The sequence below is a fragment of the Oncorhynchus tshawytscha genome, unplaced genomic scaffold (assembly GCF_018296145.1).
Source record: "Oncorhynchus tshawytscha isolate Ot180627B unplaced genomic scaffold, Otsh_v2.0 Un_contig_447_pilon_pilon, whole genome shotgun sequence".
Classification (NCBI taxonomy): domain Eukaryota; kingdom Metazoa; phylum Chordata; class Actinopteri; order Salmoniformes; family Salmonidae; genus Oncorhynchus; species Oncorhynchus tshawytscha.
In genome coordinates this window covers 413,964-428,072 of record NW_024609818.1, presented here as the reverse complement: position 1 = coordinate 428,072, position 14,109 = coordinate 413,964, and the positions used below count along the sequence as shown (strand labels likewise).

The 14,109-nt window shown below is 47.0% G+C and overlaps 1 protein-coding gene across 2 annotated transcripts in view; it reads right to left on the bottom strand.

Annotated features, from left to right (window-relative positions):
- lpar2b (lysophosphatidic acid receptor 2b) overlaps nucleotides 1–14,109 on the bottom strand; it is a 36,647-nt gene that overhangs the window by 8,117 nt on the left and 14,421 nt on the right. For both annotated transcript variants that reach the window (XM_042318902.1, XM_042318903.1), the window contains exons 2-6: nucleotides 7,890–8,365; nucleotides 7,514–7,623; nucleotides 4,877–4,963; nucleotides 4,447–4,774; nucleotides 465–730 (exon numbers count right to left, since the gene is read on the bottom strand). In XM_042318902.1, the coding sequence (XP_042174836.1) occupies nucleotides 465–730; nucleotides 4,447–4,774; nucleotides 4,877–4,963; nucleotides 7,514–7,623; nucleotides 7,890–8,115 (1,017 nt within the window). In that variant the 5' untranslated portion in view covers nucleotides 8,116–8,365. The remainder of the gene's footprint in view (nucleotides 1–464; nucleotides 731–4,446; nucleotides 4,775–4,876; nucleotides 4,964–7,513; nucleotides 7,624–7,889; nucleotides 8,366–14,109) is intronic.

Here is a 14,109-nt window from a genome sequence, read left to right as displayed (position 1 = left end):
ATTGACGTAGGTGTTGCCATGGTATTTTGTTACTTGGTAGTAGTCACTTAAGTGGTCTTTTGTCCAGTGTAGTTATTTAAAAAAATGTTTTGTTAAGTTGTAGTGGTTACAGTAGTTGATGTTGTTAAGGTGTGTCAGTGCATGGTGGTTGCTATGGTATAGTTTGGAGGCCATAACATTGTTGTTAGGTTGTAGTTTATGTTATTGTGACAGTGTAGCTACATTGTTGTCACAGGACTGTTAGCTAGTTGTCTGGGCATGGTGATGAAAGTTACTATAGCACCCTGTCAGTGTTGACATTGTTACGGTGTAGCTGCTTGTAACGTTGTCATCGTACGTCACCTATATGTGTCTACTGTCCTCGTCTAATCGTCTGTGTCCGAGTGGTCGCCGTGGGGACTTATATGATTTTTGTCGTCGTTGTGGTTGTCGTGGTGATTGTTGCCGTTGCTCTCGGAGAGTACCTCTTGCTCCAGGGTGTTGCAGCGCATGCCGGACAGCGTGTCTTTGCGGCCAGCGTCGCCGCGGCGACACAGGCAGCAGAGGATCCGCTTGAAGGTCTGTAACATGTCCGTGTCTCTGAAGCTGTAGATGATGGGGTTGACCAGGGAGTTACACTCAGCCAGGACCAGACAGTACTTCTCATAACGCAGCACCTGGCAAGATTCACAGCCCAGACCATCCAACATCAACAACACCAGGCCCGGGGTCCAGCAGATCACAAAACAACCTGGAGGAGAGGGGAGGGGAGGAGGGGGAGAGACAATTGTAAAATTTCAGCTGGTGAGTGAATACTGTACACACACAGAGTCAGTATCCACTGTTGGTGTGTGGCTTGGGGTTGGTCGGACAGATCTGATTTCATTATGATAATATTCAATTACACAATTTCACCCTTCAGGAATTCATACTGTACACACACACACACACACACACACACACACAGAGAAGGGGAGGTTGAAATGGAGGAGTGTATTTGCGTCGTGGTGGTTTAACTATGCTGTTCCCTGTCAGGACCTGCACAGACATTCCTCACTCACATTTTTTGTTGTACTATCCTGGTGGCGACCAAACAATTGATTCCCATTCAAAATCCTATTTCCCCTAACATCTAACCCTAAACCTAACCCCTAAGCGTGAATGAGCCTCTTTCCTTGTGAGGACCGGCGAAATGTCCCCAATTGTCTGCATGTTCTTTGTTTTACCATCCTGTGAGGACTTGTGGTGTCCAGTAAAACCCACAACACACACAGCCTCTCTCCCTCACACTTACCATGCCAGAGTACACACACAGCCTCTCTCCCTCACACTTACCATGCCAGAGTACACACACAGCCTCTCTGCCTCACACTTACCATGCCAGAGTACACACACAGCCTCTCTCCCTCACACTTACCATGCCAGAGTACACACACAGCCTCTCTCCCTCACACTTACCATGCCAGAGTACACACACAGCCTCTCTCCCTCACACTTACCATGCCAGAGTACACACACAGCCTCTCTCCCTCACACTTACCATGCCAGAGTACACACACAGCCTCTCCCTCCCTCACACTTACCATGCCAGAGTACACACACAGCCTCTCTCCTCACACTTACCATGCCAGAGTACACACACTTACCAGCCTCACAGCCTCACTCACACTTACCATGCCAGAGTACACACACAGCCTCTCTCTCTCACACTTACCATGCCAGAAAGAGTACACACACACACAGCCTCTCTCACTCACACTTACCATGCCAGAAAGAGTACACACACACACAGCCTCTCTCACTCACACTTACCATGCCAGAAAGAGCCTACACACACAGCCTCTCACACAGCCTCACTCACACTTACCATGCCAGACTACACACACACACACAGCCTCTCTCACTCACACTTACCATGCCAGACTACACACACACACACAGCCTCTCTCACTCACACTTACCATGCCAGACTACACACACACACACAGCCTCTCTCACTCACACTTACCATGCCAGAAAGAGTACACACACACACAGCCTCTCTCACTCACACTTACCATGCCAGAAAGAGTACACACACACACAGCCTCTCTCACTCACACTTACCATGCCAGAGAGTACACACACAGCCTCTCTCACTCACACTTACCATGCCAGAGTACACACACAGCCTCTCTCACTCACACTTACCATGCCAGAGTACACACACACACAGCCTCTCTCACTCACACTTACCATGCCAGAGAGAGTACACACACAGCCTCTCTCACTCACACTTACCATGCCAGAGTACACACACACACAGCCTCTCTCACTCACACTTACCATGCCAGAGAGAGTACACACACAGCCTCTCTCACTCACACTTACCATGCCAGAGAGAGTACACACACACACACACACAGCCTCTCTCACTCACACTTGCCATGCCAGAAAGAGAGACAACCAGAAATTCAAGGATTGTATGAGCCGATATGTGAGAAACAGAGACGTCAAATTCCTTCCAGAGGAATTTAATCAGAAGTTAAAAATGCTGGAGCAGAAGCTTGGGAGAGAAGCAGGAAAGAGGAGAAGGAAGGAAGGAAGGAGGAAGGGAGGGAGAGAGTGAGGGATGTGGGGGTGGAAGTAGAGTGTCTGGTTAAACGAGTTAGGACAAGCCAGAGAGGTGCCTGAATGCCGGAGAGAGAGAGAGAGAGTGTGTGTGTGTGTGTGTGTGTGTGTGTGTGTGTGTGTATATATACAGTTGAAGTCAGAAGTTTACATACACTTAGGTTGGAGTCATTAAAACTCGTTTATTCAACCACTCCACAAATTTCTTGTTAACAAACTATAGTTTTGGTAAGTCAGTTAGGACATATACTTTGACACATGACACAAGTAATTTTTCCAACGATTGTTTACAGACAGATTATTTCACTTATAATTCACTGTATCACAATTCCAGTGGGTCAGAAGTTTACATACACTAAGTTGACTGTGCCTTTAAACAGCTTGGAAAATTCCAGGAAATGATGTCATGGCTTTAGAAGCTTCTGATAGGCTAATTGACATAATTTGAGTCAATTGGAGGAGGTGTACGTGTGGATGTATTTCAAGGCCTACCTTTAAACTCAGTGCCTATTTGCTTGACATCATGGGAAAATCAAAAGAAATCAGCCAAGACCTCAGAAAAAAAAGACCTCCACAAGTCTGGTTCATCCTTGGGAGCAATTTCCAAACACCTGAAGGTACCACAATCATCTGTACAAACATTAGTACGCAAGTATAAACACTATGGGACCACGCAGCCGTCATACTGCTCAGGAAGGAGACGCGTTCTGTCTCCTAGAGATGAACATACTTTGATGCAAAAAGTGCAAATCAATCCCAGAACAACAGCAAAGGACCTTGTGAAGAGGCTGGAGGAAACGGGTACAAAAGTATCTATATCCACAGTAAAAATCGAGTCCTATATCGACATAACCTGAAAGGCCGCTCAGCAAGCAAGAAACCACTGCTCTAAAACCACCATAAAAAAGCCAGACTACAGTTTGCAACTGCACATGGGGACAAAGATCGTACTTTTTGGAGAAATGTCCTCTGATCTGATGAAACAAAAAACCAAAGCCAATTCCTCGTTTGGCCGCCTTTCCTTCCAGTTCTCTGCTGCCAAATACTGGAACGAATTGCAAAAATCACTGAAGCTGGAGACTCAGATCTCCCTCTCTAACTTTAAGCACCAGTTGTCAGAGCAGTTCACAGATCACTGCATATAGGCCATCTGTAAATAGCCCATCCAACTACCTCATCCCATACTGTTATTCATTTTTTTTGCTCCTTTGCACACCAGGATATCTTCTGCACATCTATCACTCCAGTGTTTAATTGCTAAATCTGATTTATTTCACCACTATTGATTATTATTATCTATTGCCTACCACCCTTATCTTACCTACCTCATTTGCACTCACTGTATATAGACTTTTCTATTGTGTTATTGACTGTATGTTTGTTTACTCCATGTGTAACTCTGTGTTGTTGTTTGTTGTTTGTGTCGCACTGCTTTGCTTTATATTGCCCAGGTCACAGTTGTAAATGAGAACTCATTCTCAACTGGCCTATCTAGCATACACTAACCTACCTAAGTACACTAACCTACTAACCTAAGTTGTTCTCAACCTGGTTAAATAAAGGTGAAATAAAAATAAGCGTTTGACCCAAGTTAAACAATTTAAAGGCAATGCTACCAAATACTAACTGAGTGGATGTAAACTTCTGACCCACTGGGAATGTGATGAAAGAAATAAAAGCTGAAATAAATCATTCTACTATTATTCTGACATTTTAGGGACCTAAGGGGACCTAAGACAGGGAATTTTTACTGGGACTAAATGTCAGGAATTGTGAAAAACTGAGTTTAAATATATTTGGCTACGGTGTATGTGAACTTCAACTGTGTGTGTGTGTGTGTGTCCAGGCCCTCCTCACCCAGGATCATAGAAACCGTCTTCATCAGGTTGAACACAGTCTCCTTGTGTCGTATCTGGCTGGTGTGCTGAGACATCCTCTGGCTCTTGTGTCTGACGTACACAAAGATCCTGGTGTAGGCAGCCACCATGAGAGAGAAGGTGAACAGGTTGAGCACAGCCCAGAACACCAGGTAGGAGCGTTTGTACATGGGGGCCATGGTGGAGCAGTTTTCCAGGTCACACACACAGTGCCAGCCCATGGTGGGAACCAGGCCCATGAAGATGGCTAGGCCCCAGATAAGGGCGATGAGCAGCACCACACGGCGGTTGGTCATCTTACTGTGGAGCTGAGATGATATATACTTTATTAGTCCATAACAGATGGAAATGTGTCTACCGCTTTCTCCCGACCACTCTACTGTAATATCAACACACACACACACACACACCTGCATGGTGAAGATGGTCTGGTGACGCTCCAAGGCGATGGCCAGGAGGTTCAACACCGATGCTGTCAGACTGGAGTCGATCAGGGTCTGGAGGGAGGAATAATTCATCTATGTTTGAAGGGTTTTTAACATATTGATTGAGAGGACAGTTGATAGGACAGTTGAAAGGAGACAGGAAAGGTAGGAGAGATGGAGAGTCAGAAGACCAGAGGGTGGATTACAACCCACGCTGACTGGTAAACTTGGCTGTACAGTCGTGGCCAAAGGTTTTGAGTGTCAAAGGCTTTTATTGACAATTACATGAAGTTGATGCAAAGAGTCAATATTTGCAGTGTTGACCCTTCTTTTTCAAGACCTCTGCAATCCGCCCTGGCATGCTGTCAATTAACTTCTGAGCCACATCCTGACTGATGGCAGGATGTTTTCTTGGAGTTTGTCAGAATTTGTGGGTTTTTGTTTGTCCACCCGCCTCTTGAAGATTGACCACAAGTTGTCAATGGGATTAAGGTCTAGGGAGTTTCCTGGCCATGGACCCAAAATATCGATGTTTTGTTCCCCGAGCCACTTCGTTATCCCTTTTGCCTTATGGCAAGGTGCTCCACTATGCTGGGAAAGGCATTGTTCGTCACCAAACTATTTCTGGATGGTTGGCAGAAGTTGCTCCCGGAGGATGTGTTGGTACCATTCTTTATTCATGGCTGTGTTCTTAGGCAAAATTGTGAGTAAGCCCACTCCCTTGGCTTAGAAGCAACCCCACACATGAATGGTCTCAGGATGCTTTCCTGTTGGCATGACACAGGACTGATGGTAGCGCTCACCTTGTCTTCTCCGGACAAGCTTTTTCATGATGCCCCAAACAATCGGAAAGGGGATTCATCAGAGAAAATGACTTTACCCCAGTCCTCAGCAGTCCAATCCCTGTACCTTCTGCAGAATATCAGTCTGTCCCTGATGTTTTTTGTGAAGAAAAGTGGCTTCTTTGCTGCCCTTCTTGACACCAGGCCATCCTCCAAAAGTCTTCCCCTCACTGTGCGTGCAGATGCACTCACACCTGCCTGCTGCCATTCCTGAGCAAGCTCTGTACTGGTGGTGCCCCGATCCCGCAGCTGAATCAACTTTAGGAGACAGCCCTGGCGCTTGCTGGACTTTCTTGGGCGCCCTGAAGCCTTCTTCACAGCAAATGAACCGCTCTCCTTGAAGTTCTTGATGATCCGATAAATGGTTGGTTTAGGTGCAATCTTACTGGCAGCAATATCCTTGCCTGTGAAGCCCTTTTTGTGCAAAGCAATGATGACAGCACGTGTTTCCTTGCAGGTAACCATGGTTGACAGAGGAAGAACACTGATTCCAAGCACCACCCTCCCTTTGAAGCTTCCAATCTGTTATTCAAACTCAATCAGCATGACAGAGGGATCTCCAGCCTTGTCAACACTCACACCTGTGTTAACGAGAGAATCACTGACATGTCAGCTGGTCATTTTGTGGCAGGGCTGAAATGCAGTGGAAATGTTTTTGGGGGGATTCAGTTCATTTGCATGACAATTCATCTGATCAATCTTCATAACATTCTGGAGTATATGCAAATTGCCATCATACAAACTGAGACAGCAGACTTTGTGAAAATTAATATTTGAGTCATTCTCAAAACATTTGGCCACGACTGTACATGTGTGCCGGGTTCCTTGGCATTAACTGCTGGACCACAGCGGGTCCTTTTTTCAACTATGTGAGCCTTTTGCTTATAATAGCTTAGTAAGCATAAATCACACAAACCTACAGTACTTTGACAGGAAAAGTTTTCCCAGTTTGAAAGAAAAAATGTGGATTAATGGGCCCTAGCAAGCATCAACTCAGGGACGGACCAGGATCAGTAATCAGCCCAGGCTTTTCTGACATGCCGGCCCATTTTTTCCTCAAGGACCTCATCACTAGCTAAGTAATGCTAATTATGTGGAAAAGAAACTGCCCTTTGGCCAGTCCATTTCTGTATCAACTAATCCTATGGGAAGAACTTGTCTTGTGCACCTGGCTTACTGGCCATTGGTTCTTGGGCCAGATTGATGGTCCAGGGTTAGTTAGGGTGTGTGTTGGACTCTCCTACCTGGCGTACAAACCACTGGTTCTTGGGCCAGATTGATGGTCCAGGGTTAGTTAGGGTGTGTGTTGGACTCTCCTACCTGGCGTACAAACCACTGGTTCTTGGGCCAGATTGATGGTCCAGGGTTAGTTAGGTTTAGGGTGTATGTTGGACTCTCCTACCTGGCGTACAAACCACTGGCTCTTGGGCCAGATTGATGGTCCAGGGTTAGTTAGGGTGTGTGTTGGACTCTCCTACCTGGTGTACAAACCACTAGTTCTTGGACAGCTTGATGGTCCAGGGTTAGTTAGGGTGTGTGTTGGACTCTCCTACCTGGTGTACAAACCACTGGTTCTTGGACAGATTGATGGTCCAGGGTTAGTTAGGGTGTATGTTGGACTCTCCTACCTGGCATACAAACCACTGGTTCTTGGGCCAGATTGATGGTCCAGGGTTAGTTAGGGTGTATGTTGGACTCTCCTACCTGGCATACAAACCACTGGTTCTTGGGCCAGATTGATGGTTCAGGGTTAGTTAGGGTGTATGTTGGACTCTCCTACCTGGCGTACAAACCACTGGTTCTTGGACAGCTTGATGGTCCAGGGCCCAGTGTGGAACATCAGGTGCAGGTAGGCGATACCTGAGAACAGGTCTGCTGCCGCCAGGTTGCCTAGGGGATAGTCGACAAGGACATTAGTAGGGTTGCTAAGGGGGGTAATATTACTGGTAACTTTCTAAAATGTACCAGTTAACTTCTGGATTTTAGGGAATTTTCACAGATATAAAGAATATGACATAAATATGACTAAATGTATTGAAAGTATAATCTACCAAATTTTGTAGATTTAAAAATGACCAAAACGTCTGAAAATTCTGGTAAATTTGGTAAATTAGTGGGAACAGCTGCTAATTGACAGACACACACATACACCCTACCTAGCAGATAGTAGATAGGGAAGTGGAATCGTCGGTTGATGAAGATGGCCACCATGACCAGGATGTTGGCCAGGATGACGATGACAGACACACCCATGCCCAGGCTCACCACCACGTAGTCCCGAGGACGCCAGTGGGCGCTGATGTTCTTGCCACTATGTTCGTAGAAGAACTGCACTGTACGGTTGTAGTAGCACCCGGGGACATCGTCTGTCAACTTGTCCATCTTGACCAATCAGAGGGGGTGGATGGGGTGGAGCGTAGAGTGGGCAGAAGTTAAGTGGAGTGAGGGGGACCAATTGGATTGTCCGGACGGATGAGTGGTGGCGGGGGTTCGTGTGGATGGGACTCGCCCTATTGGTGGGTTGGGGGTGGTCTCGCCATGAGGGGTAGGAGGGAATGGACGGCGTCCAGTTTGATTGACGTCTATCTCCTCCAATCGTGTGTGGGCTGAGACGTTGTCCCTTCTCTTTGGTCTGTTGGGGGAAAGAGAAGAAAAACATGTAACATAGTTGAAGACACACACTCTCTATTTTAATTATGACTGGTGTTAGGAGTTTTTCCTTTAGAGCCTTCAACTAGGGTCTAGAGACTTTCCTTCAGAGCCCTCAACTCAGGTCTATAGACGTTCCTTTAGAGCCTTCAACTCAGGTCTATAGACGTTCCTTTAGAGCCTTCAACTCAGGTCTATAGACGTTCCTTTAGAGCCTTCAACTAGGGTCTAGAGACTTTCCTTCAGAGCCCTCAACTCAGGTCTATAGACGTTCCTTTAGAGCCCTCAACTCGGGTCTAGAGATGTTCCTGGTTCTGAGGTTAACTCTGATGAAACATCCTCCCTGTAACAAACACCTCTACAGCAGGTTGTTCTGGTCCTGAGGTTAACACTGATGAACCATCCTCCCTGTAACAAACAGCAGGTTGTTCTGGTCCTGAGGTTAACACTGATGAAACATCCTCCCTGTAACAAACAGCAGGTTGTTCTGGTCCTGAGGTTAACACTAATGAACCATCCTCCCTTGAGGTTAACACTGATGAACCATCCTCCCTGTAACAAACACCTCTACAGCAGGTTGTTCTGGTCCTGAGGTTAACACTGATGAAACATCCTACCTGTAACAAACACCTCTACAGCAGGTTGTTCTGGTCCTGAGGTTAACTCTGATGAAACATCCTCCCTGTAACAAACACCTCTACAGCAGGTTGTTCTGGTCCTGAGGTTAACACTGATGAACCATCCTCCCTGTAACAAACATCTCTACAGCAGGTTGTTCTGGTCCTGAGGTTAACACTGATGAACCATCCTCCCTGTAACAAACATCTCTACAGCAGGTTGTTCTGGTCCTGAGGTTAACACTGATGAACCATCCCCCAAACAGCAGGTTGTTCTGGTCCTGAGGTTAACACTGATGAACCATCCTCCCTGTAACAAACAGCAGGTTGTTCTGGTCCTGAGGTTAACACTGATGAAACATCCTCCCTGTAACAAACACCTCTACAGCAGGTTGTTCTGGTCCTGAGGTTAACACTGATGAACCATCCTCCCTGTAACAAACACCTCTACAGCAGGTTGTTCTGGTCCTGAGGTTAACACTGATGAAACATCCTCCCTGTAACAAACATCTCTACAGCAGGTTGTTCTGGTCCTGAGGTTAACTCTGATGAACCATCCTCCCTGTAACAAACATCTCTACAGCAGGTTGTTCTGGTCCTGAGGTTAACACTGATGAACCATCCTCCCTGTAACAAACATCTCTACAGCAGGTTGTTCTGGTCCTGAGGTTAACTCTGATGAAACATACTCCCTGTAACAAACAGCAGGTTGTTCTGGTCCTGAGGTTAACACTGATGAACCATCCTCCCTGTAACAAACACCTCTACAGCAGGTTGTTCTGGTCCTGAGGTTAACACTGATGAACCATCCTCCCTGTAACAAACAGCAGGTTGTTCTGGTCCTGAGGTTAACACTGATGAACCATCCTCCCTGTAACAAACACCTCTACAGCAGGTTGTTCTGGTCCTGAGGTTAACACTGATGAACCATCCTCCCTGTGCAGTGTTGACTGTAAACCAGGCTGCCTGCTGGGGTTTAGATAACAACAACATTCCTTCTACCTAAGAGTATGATCTGTGTAGTCTTTACTGAACCCGGGGAGTTATCACCAATGTAGTGATGTCTTCATTCTAGCAGGTTAGTGGACTGAAGACAGTGATTTAGTAACGTAACTAGTCCCTCCCTCCCTCGGCTCTACTCTCCTCCTGACAAAAGAAACAACAGAGCAGCTTTCTGGAGCAGAGAGACACACCTCACAATCACACAATCCAGCAGTGTAACCTAATCTCAATCCAAACACACAGCAACACACACACAGCCTTGGTGCCGCGCTCTACGACGGCCAGACAGAGGGAGAGAGAGGGAAACAGCCTTGGTGCCGCGCTCTACGACTGCCAGACAGAGGGAGAGAGAGGGAAACAGCCTTGGTGCCGCGCTCTACGACTGCCAGACAGAGGGAGAGAGAGGGAAACAGGAAGAGTGGAAACGAGAGAGGGAAGATTAGATGTATACAGGAGAGGAATAGAAGAGACTGAAAGGTAATGAAAACATGAAGGATTGGGGGGGAGAGGTGTTAAATAGCTGAGTTGGAGTCAGAAACAGAGGAATGCAGAGGGAGTGTTTGTGGTGTGTGAGCCGTGTACTAAGAGATGGTCGTCTGGCCTCGAGGTCCCTCCCACCAGTCTCCCTGTCTGACCCCTAAACAGAATGGAAGTACAGCTGTCCCTCTCTAAAGCACCTGATATCTAAACCACGACCACTAACTAACCTTCTCCTGACATAATCACCCGGCCATTACGTAGCAGACATCTTAATCCACAGCCACTCAGAGGAGTGTCTGCACTGTGAAGAAGATCACTTAAAATGGGAAGCCACCGAGGAAATCAAACACATGACCCTGGCATTGCGAGAACCATGCTCTACCAACTGAACCATACAGGACCTCTACCCTGATCTGACTGTCTAACTGAACCATACAGGACCTCTACCCTGATCTGACTGTCTAACTGAACCATACAGGACCTCTACCCTGATCTTACTGTCTAACTGAACCATACAGGACCTCTACCCTGATCTGACTGTCTAACTGAACCATACAGGACCTCTACCCTGATCCGACTGTCTAACTGAACCCCTCAGGACCTCTACCCTGATCTGACTGTCTAACTGAACCCCACAGGACCTCTACCCTGATCTGACTGTCTAACTGAACCTCTACCATATCCCTGATCTGACTGTCTAACTGAACCATACAGGACCTCTACCATATCCCTAATCTGACTGTCTAACTGAACCATACAGGACCTCTACCATATCCCTAATCTGACTGTCTAACTGAACCCCACAGGACCTCAACCCTGATCTTACTGTCTAACTGAACCATACAGGACCTCTACCATATCCCTGATCTGACTGGCTAACTGAACCCCACAGGACCTCATCCCTGATCCGACTGTCTAACTGAACCATACAGGACCTCTACCCTGATCGCACTGTCTAACTGAACCATACAGGACCTCTACCCTGATCGCACTGTCTAACTGAACCATACAGGACCTCTACCCTGATCGCACTGTCTAACTGAACCATACAGGACCTCTACCCTGATCGCACTGTCTAACTGAAGCATACAGGACCTCTACCCTGATCTGACTGTCTAACTGAACCATACAGGACCTCTACCCTGATCTGACTGTCTAACTGAACCATACAGGACCTCTACCCTGATCTGACTGTCTAACTGAACCATACAGGACCTCTACCCTGATCTGACTGTCTAACTGAACCATACAGGACCTCGACCCTGATCTGACTGTCTAACTGAACCCCACAGGACCTCTACCATATCCCTGATCTGTCTGTCTAACTGAACCATACAGGACCTCTACCCTGATCTGACTGTCTAACTGAACCATACAGGACCTCGACCCTGATCTGACTGTCTAACTGAACCCCACAGGACCTCTACCATATCCCTGATCTGACTGTCTAACTGAACCATACAGGACCTCTACCCTGATCTGACTGTCTAACTGAACCCCACAGGACCTCTACCATATCCCTGATCTGACTGTCTAACTGAACCCCACAGGACCTCTACCCTGATCTGACTGTCTAACTGAACCATACAGGACCTCTACCATATCCCTGATCTGACTGTCTAACTGAACCATACAGGACCTCTACCCTGATCTGACTGTCTAACTGAACCATACAGGACCTCTACCCTGATCTGACTGTCTAACTGAACCATACAGAACCTCTACCCTGATCTGACTGTCTAACTGAACCATACAGGACCTCTACCCTGATCTGACTGTCTAACTGAACCATACAGGACCTCTACCCTGATCTGACTGTCTAACTGAACCATACAGGACCTCTACCCTGATCTGACTGTCTAACTGAACCATACAGGACCTCTACCATATCCCTGATCTGACTGAACCATACAGGACCTTTACCATATCCCTGGTCTAACTGAACCATACAGGACCTCACCCAGATCTGACTGTCTAACTGAACCATACAGGACCTCTACCCTGATCTGACTGTCTAACTGAACCATACAGGACCTCTACCATATCCCTGACTGACTGGCACCACCCTGGTCTAACTGAACCATACAGGACCTGATCTGACTGTCTAACTGAACCATACAGGACCTCTACCATATCCCTGATCTGAACTGAACCATACAGGACCTCTACCCTGATCCCTGGTCTAACTGAACCATACAGGACCTCTACCCTGATCTGACTGTCTAACTGAACCATACAGGACCTCTACCCTGATCTGACTGTCTAACTGAACCATACAGGACCTCTACCCTGATCTGACTGTCTAACTGAACCATACAGGACCTCTACCCTGATCTGACTGTCTAACTGAACCATACAGGACCTCTACCCTGATCTGACTGTCTAACTGAACCATACAGGACCTCTACCCTGATCTGACTGTCTAACTGAACCCCACAGGACCTCTACCCTGATCTGACTGTCTAACTGAACCATACAGGACCTCTACCCCCTGATCTGACTGTCTAACTGAACCATACAGGACCTCTACCCTGATCTGACTGTCTAACTGAACCATACAGGACCTCTACCCTGATCTGACTGTCTAACTGAACCATACAGGATCCTGTCTAACTGAACCATGATCTACCCTGATCTGACTGTCTAACTGAACCATACAGGACCTCTACCCTGATCTGACTGTCTAACTGAACCATATACAGGACCTCTACCCTGATCTGACTGTCTAACTGAACCCTCTATATCAGGACCTCTACCATATCCCTGATCTGACTGAACCATACAGGACCTCTACCATATCCCTGGTCTAACTGAACCATACAGGACCTCTACCCTGATCTGACTGTCTAACTGAACCATACAGGACCTCTACCCTGATCTGACTGTCTAACTGAACCATACAGGACCTCTACCATATCCCTGATCTGACTGAACCATACAGGACCTCTACCCTGATCTGACTGTCTAACTGAACCATACAGGACCTCTACCCTGATCTGACTGTCTAACTGAACCATACAGGACCTCTACCCTGATCTGACTGTCTAACTGAACCATACAGGACCTCTACCCTGATCTGACTGTCTAACTGAACCCCACAGGACCTCTACCCTGATCTGACTGTCTAACTGAACCATACAGGACCTCTACCCTGATCTGACTGTCTAACTGAACCATACAGGACCTCTACCCTGATCTGACTGTCTAACTGAACCATACAGGACCTCTACCCTGATCTGACTGTCTAACTGAACCATACAGGACCTCTACCCTGATCTGACTGTCTAACTGAACCATACAGGACCTCTACCCTGATCTGACTGTCTAACTGAACCCTACAGGACCTCTACCATATCCCTGGTCTAACTGAACCATACAGGACCTCTACCCTGATCTCACTGTCTAACTGAACCATACAGGACCTCTACCCTGATCTGACTGTCTAACTGAACCATACAGGACCTCTACCATATCCCTGATCTGACTGTCTAACTGAACCCCACAGGACCTCAACCCTGATCTTACTGTCTAACTGAACCATACAGGACCTCTACCATATCCCTGATCTTACTGTCTAACTGAACCATACAGGACCTCTACCATATCCCTGATCTGACTGTCTAACTGA